Below are 24,613 nucleotides of genomic sequence, written 5' to 3' on the forward strand. Positions count from 1 at the left end.
GTACAGATAGCACCCGCAGTCAGGATCGAACCCGGGTCTCTGACGCGGTAAGGCAGCAATTCTACTGCTGTGACGCCCACAAGTATGCAAGAGTAAAGGGCGCTGACAACGTTTGCAAAATAATTCAATATAATCCCTCTTCCTTCTCCTCCCCCCCATAATGTCACAACTGACCAGCAGTCTGTGTCAGAGGCATGATGATTTGCTCACTTGTAGCCTGTGGTGTGACTGGCACAGGTTCTGTCGCTGCCTGAGCCACAGTTTCCTGCAGGGAGAATGAGGCATCCTCTGTGGCCACAACATAAACCCTACTCTCATCTTTCTCTCCAACCACGCTCGTAGGGGAAATGGGCTGAGCCTGGGGTAAGATGGTATCTCTTGCCTCAGCACGACTATCTACTTAGTTTAATTTAGTTTAGAGATACGGGGTGGAAATGGGCCCTTGGGCCCACTGACCCCGCACTGACCAGTGATCCCCACACACACTGGGAACAATTTACATTTGTACCAAGCCAATTAACCTTCAAATCTGAAGGTCTTTGGAGGAAACCGAAGATCTCGGAGATAATCCAAGCAGTCACGGACAAATTCCGTACAAACAGCACCCATAGTTGGAATCGCACCCCGGTCTCTGGTGCTGTAAGTGCTTTAAGGCCACAACTTCTACCGCTGTGCCACCGTGCCGCCCTTTGGCTCCTGAAACTGCTACTTCTGCAGGCACAGATCCAGTCAAAACTATTGAAATGTTCTTCTGATCTACCTCAAATTCTGTGCATTTTATCCTAAGCAAAACACTGTTGCCAATACCAACGGTTCTTTATTGCCACATTTGCACAGCACAATGAAATCCTTTTTGCACAACAAGCAAATGCACAGTCGACATATTTTGATGCCGTTTACAAAAAAACAGTCCAAAGTCCAGTCCAGGTGCTGGAAGTACTGGAGCACCCCGATCCAGGTCAGTCCCAGGCTGCTGCAAGCCTGAGACCCAATGTCCATCTCCTTGCCCGACTGACCACCTCTTGTCACTGGGGAACCTCCTGCAGACGACTTTGAAGATGCTGGAGGCAACACCTCATACCGGCCCACTCCTCGCGTCCGTCCCCACCAACGGCCCCCTCCTCCGACACTCTCCGGTCATCCGGACTTCTGAGCTTCCCCCTGTGCCTCTACAACTCATCCAGTGCTTGCTGAACCTGAACGCCTGTTTTTTCTGGAAAGCTGACAGTGTAAACATTTCATTGTTTCAGTCTATCTTCTTTATTCCCGATGTTCTCCACCTGGGCAGCATTTCTTGGGTATCCTTTCCCCGGGCCACGGTGGCTGTGCCTTCAGTCATCTGGAGTACAAGACCAGAAATTGCTCCCCAAATCTCCCTCACCCTTCACCACTCCTACTTTAAGAATCTCTCTCAAAACTCACACAGCAGGTGGCACAGTGGCGCAGCGGTAGACTTGCTGCTTTACAGCGCCAAACACCTGGGTTCAATCCTGACTACGGGTGCTGTCTGTGCGGAGTTTGTACGTTCTCCCCGTGACCTACAGAGTGCTCTGGTTAACTCCCAGTCTCCAAAGACGTGCAGGTTTGTAGGTTAATTGGCTCCGGTAAGATTGTAAATTGTCTCTAGTGTGTGGGAGAGTGTTAGTGTACGGGGTGAATGCCAGTCAGTGCAGACTCGATGGCTGAAGGGCCTGTTTCGGCAGGTGTATCTCTAAAGTTTAAAGTCTAAAGTAGAGCCGCTGCCTCACTGCCAAAGATCCGGGTTCGATCCTGGGTGGAGTTCGCACGTTCTCCCTGTGGTCACATGGGTATCCTCCCACATCCCAAAGACGTGCAAGTTAATTGCCTTCTGTAAATTGCCCATTGTGTGCATGGAGTGGATGAGAAAGTGATTTGTTGATGAGTGGTTGGCGTGGTCTGATGGGCTGAACGGCCTGTTTCCATGCTATATCTCTTAACTAAACTAAACTAATCACACTTTTCAGCAAACATTCAGATATGCTCTCTGCAGCCTCTGCCCCCACCCTCCTCTCACCCCTACATTTGATTCAGGGCAAATTGTTGGTAATTTCTCTGTGAAGCATCTTAGGATGTGTAAATGTGTCAAAAGAGGTACGTAGATGCAAGTGTTTCCTATTGCCTTTTTCAACCTCTTTTTGGACGGTTCCCTAGCTTGTCATGTGGGGATTTGGCTAAATAGTGACTCGACCGAGAGATCATCAGAATCAGGGAAATCTAGGAAAAGGAATCTTTTCCTAAACTTTCCAAAACACTTTCTGGTTGACTCAAACAATCAGATGCAAATAGATTAAACACATTTATTTAGCACTTTTCAGATTCCCCTGAGAACACTGCAGCTAATTAAGTATCTCTACATGCCCCCATGGGAAACACACAAGCAGATTTATAGGCAGCGAGACCCCACAAACAGCAAACAGGTAATCGGATTGGGTGGCACCTTGAAGCACGTGGAACATTGGATATATTTAGTATCATCCTACCGTGACAACAATGCAGAACATTGAATTCTCACATCTTTTAACCGGTAAATTGTTGTGTAATGATTGTTCAATGGTCCAATGGCATGGTGGCGCAGCGGTAGAGTTGCTGCGATCCTGACTCCGGGTGCTGTCAGTACAGAGTCTGTACGTTCTCCCCATGACCACGTGGTTTCCCCCCCCAGGTGCTCCGGTTTCTTCCCACACTCCAAAGACGTACAAATTTGTAGGTTAATTGGCTTTGGTAAAAAATTTAAATTATCACTAGTGTGTAAGATAGTGCTAGAGTACGATGCTGCTACAACTTCTTACGAGAGGGCAGACAGGGTTCAAAAGATGGTATCTGTGATTGTCAAGTGTTCTCTCCATACAGGTAGTCCCGTTGTTATGCATTAGTTACATTAATAAGATTGCATTTTAAATAAAAATAATTGCATCAATGGGGGAAAGGGGGCTAGGTGATAGAGAGATTCATATTCGCAATGACAATGTTTTCTTGCAGGATTTCAAAAGCAAAGTTTTTATTTTAATAGTTGAGGTTATTTTTGTCACTGCAATCTAAAAATAATAAAGGCTGTATCTTACTTTGTTTAATAAGATAATCATGGCACAGTATAATACAAGTGATTGCTTGTCAGTTTCAATGACTACCTGTGGTGAAATCGACAGGCTGTGCTCTTAAGAGACACTGGTGTTTGATTACTGCTGGGAAGTTACGTGAAAAACATTTTTTTTCCCTCTAGACTATTTTCTTGCTGTCAGCTTTTTTTCTGTCATTTTCCAAAGCAACAGTTAAGCAGTTTGCTAGTTTCCAATTGAAACCTTTTTTTTTGAAAATCCTGCGAATAAACAATGTTATGGTAAATCTGAAACTTTCCAGCCCAAAACACTCTTTTCCCCCTTGTTATAACCAATTTGGCCTGTGCAATACAAATAGGGTCCACTAATTTATGAATCAAGTTATATCTAATTCACATTATGGAAATGTATGTTTTAGCAGAACTATTTGTACTTGTATACCGAGTCATGCCGGATTATTTGTTCAAGTCTAGCAGGGCTGGGTCAAGACCTGCATAAACTGTGTGCAGGAAGGAACTGCAGACACTGGTTTACACCGAAGATAGACACAAAAGGCTGGAGTAACTCAGCGGGACAGGCAGCATCTCTGGAGAGAAGGAATAGGTCGAAACCCTTCATCAGACTGAAGAAGGGACTTGATCCGTAACATCACCGATTTCTTCTATCCAGAGATGTTGCCTGACCCACTGAATGACTTCAGCCTTTTGTGTCTACCTTCGGTGAAAACCAGCATCTGCAGTTCCTTCCTGCACACAAGCTACATACACTGAGCCTCGCTTGATTTCCATGAAGTCTGCTTTGTCTGTGATTCCCATCTTTGGAGGCATTAAATCTTGCTTCTGGGGTTTGCAGCGAGAAAAAAATATGGAAGGAAAATAATTCAACATTCAGAGAAAGAAAGCATATTTGACAACTGTGTACGCAAGAAACTGCAATTGTTGGTTTCCTAGAAAAAACACAAAGTGCTGGAGTAACTTAGAGGGTCATTGAAAGAAAACAAAGGTGATGTTTTGGGTTGGGACCCTTCTTCAAACTGGCCACTTGGAGATTGGATTACAGAAGTATCCTGGGCAGAACCAGTGCAAAATTCTAACTTCCCTGACATCTCCCAAGCAATCGTGGGTGGCATGGTGGCGCAGTGGTAGAGCTGCTGCCTTACAGCGCCAGAGACCCGGGTTCGATTCTCACTATGGGTGCTATCTGTAGGGAGTTAGTACGTTTTCCCCATGACCTGCTTGAGTTTTCTCTGGGTACTCCGGTCTCCTCCCATACTCCACAGGTTTGCAGGTTAATTGGCTTGGTAACATTGTAAATTGTCCCTAATGTGTGTAGGATAGTGTCAGTGTGCGGGGATCACTGGTCGGTGCAAACTTAGTCGGCCGAAAGTCCTGTTTCCACGCTGGACTTATCTCTAAACTAAACCAAACTAAAAGAACAGGTAAAAATGGTCCTTGATTATCTTGGCTGTATTCTAAACCGCGAAAATATGAGCAATCTGTTGTCTCTCCATGGCAGATGTCAGCGTTATAATTAGACAACCTGTTCGCAAGAGCCACAGTATCCTCGGGGGAAGGGGAACGGAAATCCAAGGACAATCAGGGAATTAAATCAGGTGTATTCATTTGGCGATGAAAAGCTGAGCAGGACCACAAGCAGGGCACGGTGCTGCAGCGGTAGAATTGCTGCCTTAGAGTGCCAGTGACCCAGGTTCAATCCTGTTTACTTCTTTGTACGGAGTTTGTATGTTCTCGTACGTTATACGTGACCTGTGTGGGTTTTCTCCGGGTGCTCCGGTTTCCTCCCACACTCCAAAGCCACACAGGTTTGTAGGCTAATTGGCTTGGTATAATTGTAAATTGTCCCTAGTTGTGTGTGGGCTAGAGTTAGTGTACGGGGATCGCTGATTGGCGCGGACTCGGTGGGCCGAAGAGCCTGTTTCCGCGTTGTATATCTAAATTAAACTAAAAATCATGCAGGTTGTAATCTACAGAGTCGAAGCCCATGCCATAATCCCATGACTTCTCGAGGGGAAAATGATTCTCCTCGCCAGTACCTTCAGCAAATTGCCTGAAATCTGCAAAGTTAGTCAGTGGAAGAGTAACTTTCCAAGCTGTGAGAAGTGATACGTGTACCGAGGTGCAGTGAAAAGTTTTTGTTGCGTGCTGACCAGCAAGCGGAAAGAAAATACATGATTACAATCGAGCCATTCAGCGTACAGATACATAATAAGGGAATAACGTTTTGCTCAAGGTAAAGCCAGTAAAGTCCGATCAAAGATAGTTCGATTGTAGTTCAGGACTGCTCTCTGCTTGCGGTATGATGGTCCAGTTACCTGATAACAGCTGGGCAGAAATCCCTGCATCCGGAGGTGTGCGTTTTCACACTTCTATACCTTTTGCCCAATGGGAGAGGGGTGAAGAGAGTGGCCGGGGTGCGACTCGGCCTTGATTATGCTGTTGGCCTTGCGGTGTGGGTGGAGTTAGTGGAAGGGAGGTTGGTTTGTGTGATGGTCTGGGCTGCGTCCACAATTCACTGCCTCCTCTCCGCACCAGAAATTGGTACCGAGGTTTGAAGGGTCAGACAGGTCTCTCCACAGATGCTGCCTGACCGACTGACTTACTCCAGTGCTTTGTATGTTGCTCCATGGAAACCTGCTGGGAGCCAGGTGCTTGTCACAAGGGATGTTGAAGAGACTATTTATAGTGCCAGTGGAACCCTGGCTTGTGCTGTCCAATGTCAGCAAGGTGTTAAATTCAGCCACTGCATTGTATGCTGATTGACTGGCCTGAATATGATCGTCACTCAGGAGCAGGAATACATTTATGTTGTCGGTTCAAGTGTTTTGAACAAGTTATTTTTGAGCAAAGTTGCTACATGTAATATGCCATCTAGCCACTGGATGGTGCTGCATCACACTCAGCAAAAATTAATACAAACATTCCGCACAATACTTTAGACTTTAGAGATACAGCGCGGAAACAGGCCCTTTGGCCCACCGAGTCCGTGCTGACCAGCGATCACCCCGTACACTATCGTAGCACTATCCTACACACTAGGGACAATTTACAATTTTACCAAAGCCATTTACCCTACAAGCCTTTAAGCCTACCAGAGCACCCGGAGAAAACCCACGCAGGTTACAGGGAGAACGTACAAACTCCGTACAGACAGCACCCGTGTTTAGGATCGAACCCGGGTCTCCAGCGCTGTAAGGCAGCAACTCTACTAGTGTGCTGTCCATAAACCTTTCGGATAATATTGACGTTATTTCAAGCTGTAACTACAGGCAGTAAAAAGTGAAGGTAAATGTTACAGATTAAAGTATCAGCCATGCTTGTGAAAGTGTCAGGTCTGCCCCCAAGACATGAGCATGTAATCTAGGGGTCCATGTACTGATGTGGATGTTGCCTTTATTAGTTAAGAGTCAAGAATCAAGAGGGTAAAACGGGTTTCATTGGCATTAATACAGGCAATGGAAGAACAAAATTCTTACTTTTGGACTGATCAGTCTGATGAAGGGTTTCGGCCCAAAACGTTGCCAATTTCCTTCGCTCCTTAGATGCTGCTGCACCCGCTGAGTTTCTCCAGCACTTTTGTCTACCTTTGATTTTCCAGCATCTGCAGTTCCTTCTTAAACACTACACAGAGGGCGACACGGTGGAACAGTGGTAGAGTTGTTGCCTTACAGCGCCAGAGTCCTGGATTCGATCCCTACTACGGGTGCTCTCTGTACGGAGTTTGTACGTTCTCCCTGTGACCGTGTGGGTTTTCTCTGGGTGCTCCGGTTTCCCCCTACTCTCCAAAGAAGTATAGGTTTGTGTGTTAATTGGCTTCTATAAAATTGTCCCTAGTGTGTAGGATAGCGCAAGTGTATGGGGTGATCGCTGGTCGGTGCGAACTCGGTGGGCCGAAGGGCCGTTTTCCACACAGTAACTCTAAAGTCTAAAGTAACCCTAATGAGGCAAAAACAAAGTCCATAGTGCAACTGAATAAACATTGATACAATCACAAAGAACGCTCATCAACGCCTCTACTACTTCCTTTGAAGATGGAAGAGATTTGGTATGTTGACGTATACTCAATCGAACTTCTTTAGATGTACGATAGAGACCATATTAACTGTTTGCATCAAGGCCTATTTTGGCAATTTGAACATCTAGGACCAAAGGAAAATACGGAGAGAGGTTGGCATTACCTTGTTCATCATAGGTACTGGTCTCCCCAACATTGAAGGTAGCAAACGTAATTTAAGGCCCACACCACTCTGGCCATGTTCTCATTTCTCCATGACCATCAGGCAAAAGTACAGGAGCCTGAAAGGTTCTTCAGGTTCAAGAAGAACTTGCCCAGGAATTTGACGCAGGTAACTTTCTCCACCGCCTTCCCATCGATGAAGACTGGTTCATGGATCACTGGCTTTCCCTCCTGAAGTCAACAATAAGTGCCTTGGTCTTGCTGATGTTGAGAGCAAGATTGTTGTTCTAGCATCATTCAGTCAGATTTTCAATCTCCCTCCTGTACTTTGTACTCATCTTTCCTCGCTATTCAACCAACAATGGTGGTGTTGTGGGCAAATTTAAAGATGATGTTGGAGCTGTCCCTGGCTACACGTTCATGGGTATAGAGCAAGTAGAGCAGGGGGCTGAGCACAGAACCTGAGCTGTCCCTTTGCTGATTGTTATCAAGGAGAAAGCGATGTCGCCAATTTGCACTGATTGTGGTATGCCGATGAGAAAATCGGGGATCAAATTGCAGAGGGAAGAGCAGAGATCCAATTCTCTGAATTTGGTGATAAGTTTGGAGGGGATGGTGATGTTGAATGCTGAGCTGTAGTCAATGAACAACAGTCTAATGTCCAGTGCTTTACCCAGCCCATGTCCTCTTGCATAGTATTAAACCCGTTAAGGGCCTGTCGCACTTACGCGACCTATACAGGTGACTGCCAGCACCCATAGTAGGTCGCCAACATTTTCAACATGTTGAAAATTCAGCGGCGACCAGAAAGATGCTACAACTCTTTGGAGACCTCTTAGGACCATAGGAGACCTCTCACGACCATAGACCTCTCACAACCATACAGCGTCTTTCTGGTCACTGCTGAATTTTCAACCCGTTGAAAGTTTCGGCGACCTATCATGGGTGCCGGCAGTCGCCTGGAAAGGTCGAGTAAGTGGGACAGGCCCTTAACTTACTGAACTTGCACTCCTGGCCTTGACCACCCACTTACCAGCATCCCATTGATGATGGCTAACCAGCATAGAAACATAGAAACATAGAAATTAGGTGCAGGAGTAGGCCATTCGGCCCTTCGAGCCTGCACCGCCATTCAATATGATCATGGCTGATCATCCAACTCAGTATCCCGTACCTGCCTTCTCTCCATACCCCCTGATCCCCTTAGCCACATCTAACTCCCTCTTAAATATAGCCAATGAACTGGCCTCAACTACCCTCTGTGGCAGAGAGTTCCAGAGATTCACCACTCTCTGTGTGAAAAAAGTTCTTCTCATCTCGGTTTTAAAGGATTTCCCCCTTATCCTTAAGCTGTGACCCCTTGTCCTGGACTTCCCTAACATTGGGAACAATCTTCCTGCATCTAGCCTGTCCAACCCCTTAAGAATTTTGTAAGTTTCTATAAGATCCCCTCTCAATCTCCTAAATTCTAGAGAGTATAAACCAAGTCTATCCAGTCTTTCTTCATAAGACAGTCCTGCCATCCCAGGAATCAGTCTGGTGAACCGTCTCTGCACTCCTTCTATGGCAATAATGTCCTTCCTCAGATTTGGAGACCAAAACTGTACGCAGTACTCCAGGTGTGGTCTCACCAAGACCCTGTACAACTGCAGTTGTTGGTAGGATGGTTCAGTTCATAATCAAGGATGAGTTGGCTCCCTGGCCGCCCTCTCTTTTCCCCTCTCCCAAAAGGTACATGTGTGAAAACGCACACCTCCAGATTCAGGAACAGTTTCTTCCCAGCTGGTATCAGGCAACTGAACCATCCTACCAACAACGAGAAAGTGGTCCTGAACTACTATCTACCTCACTGGAGACCCTCAGACTATCTTTGATCAGAGTCACAGGCTTTATCTTGCTCTAAACGTTATTCACATTATTTCCTTTATCAAGTATCTATGTATCTACACTGTGAACGGCTTGATTGTAATCATGTACTGACTTTCCGCTGACTGGTTATCATGCAACAAAAGCTTTTCACTGTACCTCGGTACATGCGGCAATACCCCAGCCCATGATCTGGATCTGACCATCAACACGCTCCTCTCTCTAGGCTCAGTTTTAGAACTAGATGTGGCAATTCTCCTTGGACACGTTTAGACCATGCAGGAGGAGAAGAGTAAAGCTGATCAGTGAAGTCTGAAGTTCACAGCAGGAGATCCACAAATGGGAACAGTGGAATACAATGCCAGGCTGGGAGCTGGCCACATTCCTGTTTATTGGAACTAGCAGTGTAAAAATTAGTTCTTTCCTGTTTTACAAGTGTCTACACTTCAGGCTGATAGATTTTAGTTTAGTTTAATTTAAAGATACAACGCGGAAATGGGCCCTTCGGCCCACCAAGCCCACGCCGACCAGCAATCCCCACACATTAACACTATCCTACACACACTGGGGACAATTTACATGTATACCAACCCAATTAACCTACAAACTTGTACGTCTTTGGAGTGTGGGGGGAAACCGAAGGTCTCGGAGAAAATCCACGCGGCCACGGGGAGAACACACAAACTCTGTACAGACATTACCCATCGTCAGGATCGAACCCGGGTCTCTGGCGCTGTAAGCGCTGTAAGGCAGCAACTCTACCGCTGCACCACTGTGCCGCCCCGCAAATTTTATTTGTATATAAAATTCTTTGGAATCTCTTGTAATTGTTCAAGGTGGTATACCCAGATTGCATAATTACAAGTCTGAAACTGAAAGACAAACTCATTACATAAATACGTGCTAGATCTAAGGATCTATGTTTAATGTTTCAGGTTGGCATGTTTGGAAGATCAGTTAAATGACCTCTCTGAGCTTCATCAACATGAGACGATGGATCTAAAGCAAGAGCTGGCAAGCATTGAGGAGAAAGTAGCCTACCAGTCGTACGAGAGGGCACGTGACATACAGGTCTGCAGTTTTCTGATACAACTCTCTGTTTCCCCTACTCCCACTAACACTAAATTGTCAAGTTTGTGTTCAAGGCCTTTGATTAACTTCAATCCTGCCAGTTCATTGGCTATATTTAAGAGGGAGTTAGATATGGCCCTTGTGGCTAAAGGGATCAGGGCGTATGGAGAGAAGGCAGGTACAGGATACTGAGTTGGATGATCAGCCATGATCATATTGAATGGCAGTGCAGGCTCGAAGGGCCGATTGGCCTACTCCTGCACCTATTTTCTATGTTTCTATGTTTCTGTTACCTTTCTTTGGCCTCACAGCCCTTGCGTCTTCCTCCAATTCTGACCCCCTCGGACTTGCTGCTCCTCTGTAGTTGTACCTTCAGCTGCAAGCTTTGGGAACTTTCTTCTAAAAAACTTTTTTTTCAATAGCTCCTCCTTAAATTACCCTTTAAAACATGTGTTTTGGACACCAGTCCTGATAATCTATATTACTAAAACTCTGTTCTTGACCGGTTTTGGCTTTCTGTGCTGCGGTTTCCGAGAGTACGTTGCCACCTACGGCCGTCATTTTTGGCCACCACGCTCAGAGCCCCCCTCCGCCGCATGTGTGCCGAGGATTTTTCCCGTCGATGAAAATTGACAGAGATATTAATCTTTTTACAACATTCCCTCTGCTGCCCCTGCTGGAGGGAGGGGTCTATAAAACCAGGAAGTGGTGTGCCTCAATCAGTCTCTGCAAGTGGTGTGCCTCAATCAGAGCTTTGAATGACACTGACAAATGTCTACAGCACTGTGAGTACCCTTAATTTGGTTTGAAAATGAAAATATAGTTAGAGATGTAAAAAAAGCACTGCCTGCAAATGTTTGTTTGGGTTTTGGTTGAAGTAAAAAAGCACTCTCTCTCTCTCCCCCCCCCCCCCCCCCATCCCCCCCCCCCTCCATCTCCTCTCCCCCCCCCCCCCCCCCCCCCCCCCCTCTCCTCCCCCCCTCCTCCCCCCCCTCCCCCCCCGTCCCCCCCACTCCCCCCCCTCCCTCCCCCCCCCCTCCCTCTCCTTCTCCCCCTCCCTCCTCCCCTCCCCCCCCCCCCCCCCCCCTCCCCCCCTCCCCCCCCCCCCCCCCCCCCCCCCCCTCCCCCCCCTCCTCCCCCCCCCCCCGCTCCCCCCCCACCACTCCCTCCCCCCCCCCTTCCCCCTCCCCCCCCCTCCTCCCCCCCCTCTCCGCCCCTCTCCTCCCCCCTCTCCTCCGCCCCTCTCCTCTCCCCCTTCTCCTCTCCCCCCTCCTCCCCCCCCCCCTTTTCCTCCCCCCCCCTCTCTCCCTCCTCTCCGCCCTCTCCTCCCCTCCCCCCCTCCTCCCCTCCTCCCTCCCTCTCCTCCCTCCCTCTCCTCCCCCCCTCCCCCTCCTCTCCTCTCCCCCCCCCCCCTCCCCCCCTCTCCCCTCCTCCCCCCCTCCCCTCTCCCCCCTCCCCCTCTCCCCCCTCCCCTCTCCCCCCCCCCTCTCCTCTCCCCCCTCCCCCTCTCCCCCCCCCCTCCCCCTCTCTCTCCCTCCCCCTCCCTCCCCCTCCCTCTCCCCCCCTCCTCTCCCCCCCTCCTCCTCTCCCCCCCCCTCTCCCTCCCCCCCTCTCCTCCCCCCCCCTGTCCCCTCTCCTCCCCCCCTCCCTCCCCCCTCCCCCCTCTCCCCTCTCCCCCCTCTCCTCTCCTCTCCTCTCCCCCCTCCCTCTCCTAGCATCATATAAACATCAAAATCCGGTGCAAGAGTCCATTCCCCCCCCCCATCCCTCCCGCACCCCTCCCCATTCCCCCATGTCATGCCCCCCCCCCCCCCATCCCATCCCGTCCCTCCCCTCCTCTCCCCCCCCCCCCCCCTCCACCCACCCCCCCCCCCCCCCCCCCCCCCCCACAACCGCACGTTGGGGGAACAGACCCAACGGACCTGCACATGGTCTAGTGTAAGTTAAAAACAAATGGAAAAACTGCAGGTGCTGGAACTTAGAACAATGTCGGCTGTTCAGGCAACATCTGTGGAATGAGAATCATTGATGTTCCAGGGTAGACAAAAATGCTGGAGAAACTCAGCGGGTGCGGCAGCATCTATGGAGCGAAGGAAATAGGCAACGTTTCGGGACGAAACGTTGCCTATTTCCTTCGCTCCATAGATGCTGACGCACCCGCTAAGTTTCTCCAGCATTTTTGTCTACCTTCGATGTTCCAGGCCAGTCAGGCGGATGTAATACAACAAAAGACATTCCCCCAAAGCACTTTAATACATTGTACAAACTTAGTACAAGTTCATATTGTTCTATACATCTGGGTATAAGGAAATTACTTGGTTCTTGAAGCTTACAGAGTAATAAATATTATACATGTGATAATGATACATCACAGAGTTAACAGTATTTATTTAATAATGATAAATACAACACGGCAAGAATAAAATGGCAAAATGTTTCATGATTGCACTGCAAAAAAAAACCAAATACTGTAAAGGAATAACCATATGAGATAGAGTTAAGATTAAGAGTATGTCACACAACCAGCAGGAAGGGAGTGTGAAAGAGATGATAGCAGAATTAATGATAAATATCATTATGATAGGAGCAGAATTAGGCCATTCGGCCCATCAAGACTACTCAGCCACTCAATCATGGCTGATCCTCTTAATCCCATTCTCCTGTCTTCTCCCCATTACCCCCTGACACCCATACTAATCAAGAATCTATCTATCGCTATTTAAAAAATATCCATTGCCTTGGCCTCCACAGCTGTGACTAGTTCATGAGCCTGATAACAGTGTGGGTAAAAGCTTTTTTTTCCCCAATAACTGGGGATTTTTTTTAAAAGCCTAATTAAGGCAGAAGACCTGCAACTTGAGATGGCTGGTTTTAGAATGCGGATATTAGTTTTAATGTAAGTTCCCTTTTTTAATAATAGAAGCAAGCATACTATATGTCACTACCTACTATTTCAGCAAAGTCCACATTCTGCAGACGCTGTAACTGTGAGGTGGTTGTGCAGATGGCTCGGTCACTTCCTGAATGGGTTTTTTGTTCCCGTAATTGTGGAGGAAGTTCACATCCAGAGTCTTAACTTGCTTTCCCCAATGAATGGGCTGGCCTGTGATTTCAAGTTCAAGTGAGTTTATTGTCATGCGTCCCTGTTAGGACAATGAAATTCTTGCTTTGCTTCAGCACAACAGAACATAGTAGGCATTGACTACAAAACAGATCAGTGTGTCCATATGCCATTATATAAATATATACACACATAAATAAATAAACTGATAAAGTGCAAATAACAGATAATGGGCTATTAATGTTCAGAGTTTTTACCTAGCCAAGTTTAATAGCCTGATGGCTGTGGGGAAGTAGCTATTCCTGAACCTGGTCGTTGCAATCTTCAGGCTCTTGTCTTGTTCCTTCTACCTGAAGGTAATGGGGAGATGTGTGTGTGGCCAGGATAGTGTGGGTCCTTGATGATACTGCCAGCCTTTGTGATAAATCCCCTCGATGGATGGACTGGGCAGTGTTTACTACTTTTTGTAGTCTTTTCCTCTCCAGGGTGCTCAAGTTGCTGAACCAAGCCACGATGCAACCGGTCAGCATGGTCTCTACTGTGCACCTGTAGAAGTTAGAGAGAGTCCTCCTTGACAAACCGACTCTCTGTAATCTTCTCAGGAAGTAGAGGCGCTGATGTGCTTTCTTAATAATTGCATCAGTATTCTTGGACCAGGAAAGATCTTCAGAGAAGTGCACGCCCAGGAATTTGAAACTCTTGACCCTTTCAACCATCGACCCGTTGATATAAACGGGACTGTGGGTCCCCATCCTACTCCTTCCAAAGTCCACAATCAGTTCCTTGGTTTTGCTGGTGTTGAGGGCCAGGTTATTGTGCTGGCACCATATGGACAGTTGCTCGATCTCTCTTCTATACTCTGACTCATTCCCATCAGTGATACTTCCCACAACAGTGGTGTCGTCAGCGAACTTTATGATGGCGTTCCTCTTTGTGGAAATAACTGGAGAAGTTGAGAGGGGGGAACTGAGTGGATGTGAGCTTGGCTCCCTCGGCACAACAGTCTTTAGCTAATTTGATCCACTGCATATGATATCAAGAAATAGCTAACTGCATTGGATACAGTAAGGCTCTGGGCCCCAACATTCCAGCAATGGTACTGATGACTTGTATTCCAGAACTTGCTGTGCCCATGGCAAAGCTGTTCCAGTATAACTACTACACTGGCGTCTTCCTAACAATGTGGAAATTGGCCAGGTATGTCCTATCCACAAGAAGCAGCACAGATCCAACCTGGCCAATAACCACCCCATTAGTCTACTCATTGAGAGTGCCATCAAGCGGCACTTGCTTTGCAACAACCTGCTTACAGAAGCTCAAAGTTACATGGCTCCTGCCCTCATTACTGCCTTGGTCCAAAAATGGACAAAAGAGCTGAACTCCAGAGTAACCGCCCTTGATATCAAGGCAGCATTTGACCGAGCATGGCTTCAAGGAGCCCTGGCAAAACTGGTCACTGGAAATCTGCCAAGATGGTTGTGGGCCTGTTTCCGCTGTTTCTCTAAAGTCATGTTAGAAGATTCAGCACACTTCCAAATAAAATAAAGCAGATCATTATTTTGAGAATCAGAAAACTGAAGATGCTGGAAATCTGAAATGAAATGCCTGTGAACATTAATTTGTTTCTCTTTCTACCTGCTGGACCTGCTGAGTATTTCTGGCATTTTCCCTTTTTTGGGAAACGCTTTGAGACTCTACATTTTTTAAAGTATTTGATATGTATGAATAGAATTTCTGCTTAATGAGAGTAGCACGTGGATCTGTCTAGGGTGAAGGAAGTGTGATTGAAAAAGGTCTTAAGAAGACTGCTGAGCTAGCGAATAGAAAAATCTTCCCGTCATCCGAGCACAGTGATTTCGAAACTAGGTAACGTTTAAAATGTCAGTCAAGATCACCGTCGTGTTTTGCCCACAGACATTCCTCCCTGCTGTTATCAGACACTTGAACCATCCTACCATGACCAAAAGTGCAGTCCTGAACTACTGAACTCATCAGGGACCATTGGACTATCTTTGATCAGACCCAAGATAGACACAAAATGCTGGAGTAACTCTGCGGGACAGGCAGCATTTCTGGAGAGAAGGAATCGGTGACCTTTCGGGTCAAGACCCTTCTTCAGACTGATCATTTCCTAGGGACAGCAGAACTAGATTTCTCTCTCCACTTTTAGATAATGTTCTTTCTTATGTGACTTTGAGGCCATTGTGAAGATATGATTACAGAATGGAGTAGTTTCTAACCTGTAGACAAAATAGACTTAAGGATGCCAGTTGTTACCCGGGAACAGCCTGCAGCTTAAAAAAGGTAATAAATATATTAAAAAATACACTGAATATATTACGAGGATGTAGCCAGGACTCCAGGGCCTGAGCTGTAAGGAGAGGTTGAGCAAGCTTGGCTTTTATTCCATGTATTGCAGGAAGATGGTGGGCAATCTTATGGAATTAAATAAGAAAATGGGAGGATTACATAGGGTGAATGCACAGAGTCTCGTGCCCAGAGTAGAGGAATCAAGAACCAGAGGACGTAGGTTTAAGGTGAGGGGGAAAGATTTAATAGGAACCCGAGGGGTAAATTTTTCACACAAATGATGGTAGGTGTATTGAACAAGCTGCCGTAGGAGGTAGTTGTGTCAGGTACTATCGCAATGTATAAGAACCATTTTGACAGGTACATGGATAGGAGGGACAGGTTTGGAGGGATATGGGCTAAACACAGGCAAGTGGGACTAGTATAGCTGGGACACATTGGTCGGCGTGGGCAAGTTGGACCAAAGGACCTGTTTCTACACTGTATCACTCTATGACTGTATCTAACAGCAGACCTTGTATGAATTCAGGGCCTTGTGTGCAATTGTCTGGATAGGAACAGCCTGATTCAGGCATCCTCAGGAACAGATTAATGTATTGGGTATCCCACGATTGCAACAAAACCTAAGGAAAAGGCAGAGATAGACACAAAATGCTGGAGTAACTCAGCCAGACAGGGAGCATCTCTGGAGAGAAGGAATGGGTGGCATTTTGGGTCGAGACTCTTCTTCAGACAACCCAGAACATCACCCATTCCTTCTCTCCATAGATGCTGCCTGTCCCGCTGAGTTACTCCAGCATTTTGTGTCTATATTCAGTTTAAACCAGCATCTGCAGTTCCTTCCTACACATTAGATCGAACCTGACTGACTTTACCTTGTACTAAACATTATTCCATTATCTTGTATCTGTACACTGATCTGTACACTGCGAATGGCTCAGTTGTAATCATGTCTTGTCTTTCCGCTGACTGGTTAGCACACTATAAAACCTTCTCACTGTACACATGACAATAAACTAAACTGAAACTGAAACTAGCGTGTAATTGATGAAAGGTCGTCAGGTCGAATCATTAATTGTCTCTCTTAATGCAGATGCCTCCCGCTTAAAATTATTTCCAAGTGGTACCTTACCTGGCTCCTTCAGCCACACCCACTGATGAGCCCTGTGTTGTGTGTTCTGCAGGAAGCGCTTGAATCGTGCCAGACACGCCTCGCCACCTTGGAGTTACATCAGCAGCAGCAGCAAGTGGTGCAGAGCGAAAATGCCAATGCCAAGGTGCTGCTGGGCAAATGTATCAACGTCCTTTTGGCCATCATGACTGTCATCCTTGTCTGCGTCTCCACAGTCGCCAAGTTCAGCATTCCTCTCATGAAGAGCCGTTTGCACATCATGTGTACAATCTGCGCAGTGATGCTCATTTTCATCTGTTGGAAGAAATGGGATCAGCTTCAGTATCTGACAGAGCATATTTTTATATATCCGTTATGATGTCGTTCTTGTCAGGCTGATATTATTTTCAAATGGAAAAATTCTATGATAAATGAATTTATAAAATTACTTGCATAGGACGGAACTGCAGATGCTGGTTTAAACCGAGGATAGACACAAAAAGCTGGAGTAGCTCAGCCGGACAAGCAGCATCTCTGGAGAAAAGGAATTCCTTTTGCTGTCTGACCAGCTGAGTTATAAAATTACTTCCACCTTGTATACCAACATAAAACGGGAGTTTGTCAATTTGTCCAATAAATTATTTTGTTGCAAAATCATCTGCATCTTCTTTTGCTGCTACAGTCCAGAGCCATTACCCATTGTTTTCAATAGACTTTATGATGCGTGTCATTCCTTGCATGAGATGATTTTTTGAACAGAATACTGATGAAGGGATCACTTTTTTTGATTACATATTATTTTATAGACCACTTGGAAAACAGCAAGACAGAATAAGAAGAGTGGAACAAGAAAGTCGTATTTTGTTTCATTGAATACCTTCATCTTATGTCTACCTAAAATCTGCTCTTGAAGAGAGAGAGACAACTGAAGGGCAAATCTCTCCAAAGTACAGATTGTGGAAAGTTCACACGATGACTGTCTTTCTGTTGGACTCTGTGCTACTGAACACTTCCACCATGCTACTTGGTGTGAAAGATTTATCAATCAGGATTGGATTAACTTTCTATTAAACCAGTCCTGAAAAATGAACACTTTAATGCCATCTCTGAGGTAAATGTTACCAGCCAATGTTCTTATTCCAATTTTTAACTGTGGACCTCCCTGGAGTTCATTTCTATGATCCAGGTGTATGTTAAATGTTGGTCGTATGTAATTATTTTGAAAGAGAACAATTTTAAACACTGTAGTACTGTATAGTCATCTTTTCAAATCTCAACACGAGATACATTTACCACGGGTCTTAAAGAATTTATCTCATATTTATGAGTTTAAATGTATGTATATTTATGTAGGGGGAAACGTGCAATCAATCTCTCACCAGAGGTGCTTAGGACCAGGGCTGTTATACTGCTGAAATGCAACCATAACTAATACAAGTACAATAGGTCACATTTAACCATGGGTTTCAATTTGTCCAGGCATTACTGATGAAGAACGCTATACCTTTTTGGGAGATATTTTACAGGGTTTTTAACTATTAATGTAAAACGTGACCACAAAGAGGCCAAGGTTGGGGATAGTGCAAAAAGGTTTGTTATATGAGCCATCTTTTGAGATTCCACACAGACTACACAATGATCCTGTTAGTCCTATCACTTGATTTATAATGAGATTTGTATTAAACTTGTTATGTGATACCTGTTTGCTGTGTACTAAAATCCACTGGTGACTCAGATAAAGGCCTCAAATTAAATGATCATTTTTTTGAAAAAACATTTATATTTTATTAGACTAAGTGGGACCAGCTGGGTCCCTGTCACACAGAAGACTTGGTCCCCCAACAAAATATTCCACCACTCACCCATAGCCCCCAACTGCACAGGCGCAGCTCATTTCCCCTCATCCCTAGCACTCTCTTCTCTTCACCCTCCCTCTTTTTTCCCCTCTCCACCGCCCCTCCCCAATCGCTCCCTCACCTCTCTCCCTCTCCTTTCCCCCACCCTCAGTCACTCCCTCCCTCCATAACTCCTCTCCCCTCTCCATACCCCCTCCTATCCCTCTATCCTCCACTCCCCCCTCCTCTCCCTCTATTCCCCCTCCTCTTCCACCTTCCCGCCTCACCTCCTCCCTCTTATTTTCCCTCTCCTCCTACCGTCCCCCAATCCCTCCTTCACCTCTCATTTTCCCTTCCCTCAATCTCTCCCTCCATCCATCTCTCCCATTCCCTACTCCCTCTATCCCCTCTCCTCCCCCACACTCCCTCCTCACTTCCCCAGGACTCGAGGTTGCCGCTGCTCTCCCTTCTTGCATTCTCTGGAGGAGCATCAGCCGTTTGTGCCCTTAGAGCCAGACCTTCGATCCTCGGCTCGGCCCGGAAGCACCAGCAGCTACGGCTGCACTGGCGTGTGGGCGGGGAGGGGAGGGTGTGTGGGGAGAGCTAGGAGAAGACGGGGGAAGAGCCATGGGGGAGAGGGAGGTACCACAGTGCAGGGGGGCGGGAGCCAGCGAGGGGAATCAGAGGTAAAGGGGCTGGAACTGCGGGGCATTGCGATGGTGGTACGTTTGGAACTCACGGTGGGCGCTGGACGCTCTCCTCCGCCGGGATCAGACTCTCCGCTTGGTGTTTGGCGACATTTCTGACTTTGGGCCGCTTCCGGTCTCTCCAAAAATTGTGTCTGGTTGGAGACCTCCGCTGGCCACCCGCAACGTCCATCAGCTCCAGTAAAGACATGATGGCGCAGGAAGGGACAGACCGTCTTGGGGAGTGACAGGAGAAGAGACCAATCTGTGCGGCGCTCATGGCAAGAGAGATCAAACTGCGCATGCGTATTTTTTTTTACAATTTTTAAACCTCGGCAACTTTTACAATATACTACCGATCGGAACGAAACTTGATGCACAGAACGGTGAGTGAGTTGACAAAAATCATAGTGCTATCGCGTACCGGTTTTGCGCAAATAGAAAAACCGCGCAAACCGGAAGAGCACAAGAACAGCTTTAGTTATGTATAGATAGAAGATAAATAGAAAATAGATCGATTGTCATCTACACCAACGTGCATTGAAATATCTTGTGCACATGAAGCTCACAGAGCAAAAACATACGATGATGATAGATAAAAAAATAAATACGAGTACAAAACAACAGATAGTATAGTATAAGACAATTGTGAAAAACTATAGATAATACAAAAATAATTAAAGAATTATAATGGATTAATAAGATAAGAGTAAGAGTGTGTGGCAGCACTTCAGGAAAGGGGTGTGAAAGAGGTGATTGCTCTCGGAGACAGTTCTGAACGTACAAGCTTTCAAGCTCCAATACCTGTTCCCAAATAGTAGTAGAGAGAAAAATGAATGGCCAGGGTGGATGTTTCCAGCCTTCTTAATGGAACGCATCATGAAGATGGACTGTATGGAAGGAAGTGACAAGCAAAGTCACCGTTCTTTGCAGGTTCAGGCAGTTAAAAGAGCAGAATGGTTGTTGAGATGCATCTCGTCAGAATACTTTCTATTGGTCATATGTAAAAGTTCGAGAGAACGCAGACATATTGAGTCTTAGATGCCTAAGGAAGTAAATAGGAGGATGCTTTTTTTTGATCACCACATCAGTGTGACGGGACCAGGTGATATGGATGCCTAGGAACCTGAAGCTGGTCACCATACAGTAGCTCCATTCATATGGATAGAAACATAGAAATTAGAAAGTAGACCATTTGGCCCGTCAAGCCAGAATTCAATATGATCATGGCTGATCACCCAAAATCAGTACCACATTCCTGCTTTTCCCCCATATCCCTTGATCCTGTTAGCACTTAAAAGCTATATCCAACTCTCTTGAAAACATCCAGTGAATTGTCTCCATTGCTTTCTGTGGCACAGAATTCCACAGATTCACAACTCTCTGGGTAAAAAAGTTTTTCCTCATCTCAGTCCCAAATGGTTTACCCCTTATTCTTAAACCGTGACCCCTGGTTCTGGACTCCCCCAACATCAGTACATCGATACATAGACAATAGATGCAGGAGTAGGCCACTTGGTCCTTCGAGCCTGCACCTCCATTCAATGTGGTCATGGCTGATAATCCACTATCAGTACATCGTTCCTGCCTTTTCCCCATACTCCTTGATTCCGCTATCCCTGGGGAACATTTTTCCTGAATCTGGCCTGTCCAATCACTGGAGAATTTTATATGTTTCTATAAGATATCCTCTCATCCTCCTAAATTCCAGTGTATACAAGCCCAGTCCACCCATTCTTTCCTCCTATGTCAGTCCTGCCATCCCGGGAATTAACCTGGTGAACCTATGCTGCACTCCCTCAATAGCAAGAATGTCCTTCACAAATTAGGAGACCAAAACTGTACACAATACTCCAGTATTTTCAGTATTTGCATTTTAAATAAAAGCTAAGTTTGGATTTTGAAATGTTTTACATGTTTCAGGGTTTTGTTGTAAATCGTAATTAATTTATTAGTCACGTATGTAAATTCATACAAGGAATTTGGTTTGCCATAGTCATACCAAAAAAGCAACAAGACACACAACTACATAAAAATTAACATAAACATCCACCACAGCACAATAACGTATAATCTTCTTCCCTTCTTTTCTCCCGCGGTCAGAGCAGTCTAACCATCCGCAGTCAGAGCGATCAAAGCTCCAACAGCTGGCGATCGAAGCTCCCGCGTCGGGGCAGTCGAAGCTATTGTGGTTGGAGCTCCTGACGTCGGTCCCTAACCATGGGACCACCAGCTCCACGATGTTAAGTCCACAGGCTCCCACAGTTGGAGCTCCTGTCAATCCCTGACAAGGAATCGCAAGCTCCACGATGTTAAGTCCGCAGGCTCCCGCGGTTGGAGCTCCCGAGGTCGATCCCCAGCAAGAATCCGCCAGCTCCTCGGTGTTAGGCCTACAGTGTGGACAGAGATATGATACGGAAAACATAGAAAATAGGTGCAGGAGTAGGCCACTCGGCCCTTCGAGCCTGCACCACCATTCAATGTGATCATGGCTGATCATCCAACTCAGTATCCTGTACCTGCCTTCTCTCCATATCACCTGATCCCTTTAGCCACATGGGCCACATCTAACTCCCTCTTAAATATAGCCAATGAACTGGCCTGAACTACCTTCTGTGGCAGAGAGTTCCAGAGATTCACCACTCTCTGTGTGAAAAATGTTTTTCTCATCTTGCATCTCCGTCGAGGAAAGAGATAACAAAAAATGTTCCCACCCCGCACATAATGCAAAACTAAAGATGCACTAAACATACATTTAACAGACAAAAAAAACAACAAAAGAAAAGGACAAGACCGACAGAAGACAGAATTGGCTGGGTGTTCAGTAAAAAGAAAATCATGCTTAGGGAGTCCTAAACAAGTGATGCAGAAATCCTCACAGGCAGATCTACTGATCACCACAGGTAGAGTGAACAGTCTTTCAGGTTAACTCAGCATCCTTCTGTTGGTAAAAGCCAAGTCAGTAAGTTGGTAAGTTCCAAGTCTCAACATCTATATTCCTAGCATCTTACATAAAACATCAAACAGCACTTCTTGTCAATAACCCAGATGTACACAAAGTGCTGGAGTAACTCAGCGGGTCAGGCAGCATCTGGAGAAATAGGATGGGTGATGTTTCGTGTAGGGACCCTCCTTCAGACTCCAAGGCTCTAGCAGACTTCTGTGGCTCTTTCAATTAGCCTTGTCTAGCCATTACCAATCAATCCATTCAACTGTGATCTTCCAGTGCATGTCGCCCCTTACCCGTGCTTCAAGTTCAGTATCAAATGAAAGCAATACCCTTTGCCTCATGGAACTATTGATAACAAATGTCTGATCACTTTTCATTACGAACACGGTTATTTTCAGATGCTGGTTTCGAATGATTTGGCTTCAACCTCAACTTGGGTGATGCCCAGATATGAGTTCATATCAATTAGGAAATGTATGAGGTCAATGAAAAAATAAATGAGTCAGTTCAATACTAATATGAATCTTGTATCTGAACTTTTTGATTCTGCCTCTTACTGAGAGCATTATGTCAAGTTTATATTTTGAAAGCAATTAGTACACCTATCAAGCTTGAAGTAACCAAAAACTAGTAAACATTTTAAAAACTGATGTGTAATGAACCCATTCCCATTCAAACTTAATGCAAGCAGCATAACTCATAATCAGTCTTCAGGCACTCCTGTCGACACTACCTACCCGTGAATTTCTCTGTTTAGATTACTATAGTAAACTGACCTGTCAGTGGTGTAAAGAGTAAAGACAAAGCTATGGAGACACAATGAACTGCAGATGCTGGAATTTTGAGCAAAACAGAAAGTGCCAGAGGAACTCAGCGGATCAGTCAGCATCTGTGGTGGGAATGGACTGGTAATGTTTCAGATCAGAACCTTTCTTCAGACGAAGCCATAATCTGCTCAGTTTAACGTTACAAATGACTAGTGGTTTAGATTGTTCCATCACACATATAATGTCATGTATATGTCATCTTAGAGGTGTGATCTGCAGATGGTCAGATCTTGCAGCCAGCTACTAGGGGAAAGTACCATACAAATTCTGTGCTGCAAGTTTTGATGAAGAGTTAAATAGGGCAGTGTAGAGAAGCCAGCTGATGGGGATGCACAATGAAATCCTTGGTGCACTGGCAGATCTGCGAGAAACACTGTACAGAAGAAAGTGGGGTCAACTTTTAACAAGGTTTTTGAAACTCTTGAGCTCAGTCCCATCCTGAAGTGGTGCACAACTGTTTGTGTACTTAACCCAACCATAATCCACATGATCTCTCAGCTTCCACTGCAGCATTGCAGTCCATTCAATATCTGGCTGCTGTAGTCATTGTGTCAACTCAGTCTATCGCCATTGAAGCTGTGGACATAATCGTTCAAGAGATTTGCCGTTTCATGAAAGTCACAAAATGGATCCTCCCACAAATTACTCAGAATATTGAGATGCTGTCCCAGGATACAGCAAATGAGTCCGGAAGTCCACTTACAGCTTGGCCGAACTTTGGTTCGGCTGTATTTGGAGCATGTTGTGTAGTTCTGATCGCCCTATTATGGGAAGGATGTGAAGGCTTTGGAGAGGATACAGACGTTTACCAGAATGCTGTCTAGATTAGACAGTATAGGCGATAAGGAGAGGTTGGAGAAACATGGATTGTTTTTTCTGCAGCATTTGAGGTTGAGGGACTTGATATAGGTATATAAAATTATGAAAGACATAGATAGGGTAGACAATCAGAACCTTTTTCTCAGGGAGGAAAGGTAAAAAACTAGAAGGTTTAGCTTAGTGAGGAAAAGTTTAGAGATGTGTGGGGCACATGTTTTACATTATAGTACTGGGTGCCTGGGACATGCTGCCAGAGTGGTAGAGGTGGATACAGTAGTTGTGTTTAAGAGGCTTAAAGATAGGTACTTGGATGTGCAGGGAATGAATAGGATATGGATCACTTGCAAGAAGAGATTAGTTTAACTTGGCATTATGTACAGCACATGTAGCATGCAGAAGGCCCTGTTCCTCTGCTGTTTGTTCTATGCTCTGGGAGTATCAGGATCATCCACAAGTATGTCAGTTTTATCTTGGAGTTTGGCCTCAGAATGTTCATAAATGCAAGTGTTATTTGCATCTTGCAGTTCGACTATTATTATTCAGCTTGACCTTGGGTCTGAAGTAGCCACCTTGTTTATTGGAAATATGGATCAACCTTGTGATGAAATAGATTGAGGAATGTTGGAGCAATTACAATACAATACACTACCAATACAATACCATTTATTGTCATTTGAGCCTCAGTGAGGCTCAAACGAAATTCTGTTTCCACAGTCATATAAACAAAGACAATTTCCTACAGACAGACACACAATTTAATTCACACAAACATCCATCACAGTGAACCCACTGTGATGGAAGGCAAA

The 24,613-nt window shown here is 45.7% G+C and overlaps 1 protein-coding gene across 4 annotated transcripts in view; it reads left to right on the top strand.

The window, feature by feature from the left end:
- The window catches only part of tmcc3 (transmembrane and coiled-coil domain family 3), a 112,142-nt gene extending 93,712 nt beyond the window's left edge, over positions 1-18,430 (top strand). For all 4 annotated transcript variants that reach the window (XM_055652795.1, XM_055652793.1, XM_055652794.1 and 1 more), the window contains 2 exons: positions 10,073-10,208; positions 16,764-18,430. In XM_055652795.1, coding sequence (XP_055508770.1) covers positions 10,073-10,208; positions 16,764-17,069 — 442 coding nt within the window. In that variant the 3' untranslated portion in view covers positions 17,070-18,430. The remainder of the gene's footprint in view (positions 1-10,072; positions 10,209-16,763) is intronic.
- Positions 18,431-24,613: the final 6,183 nt, after the last annotated feature.

The sequence above is a fragment of the Leucoraja erinacea genome, chromosome 22 (assembly GCF_028641065.1).
Source record: "Leucoraja erinacea ecotype New England chromosome 22, Leri_hhj_1, whole genome shotgun sequence".
In the NCBI taxonomy this organism is placed as follows: domain Eukaryota; kingdom Metazoa; phylum Chordata; class Chondrichthyes; order Rajiformes; family Rajidae; genus Leucoraja; species Leucoraja erinaceus.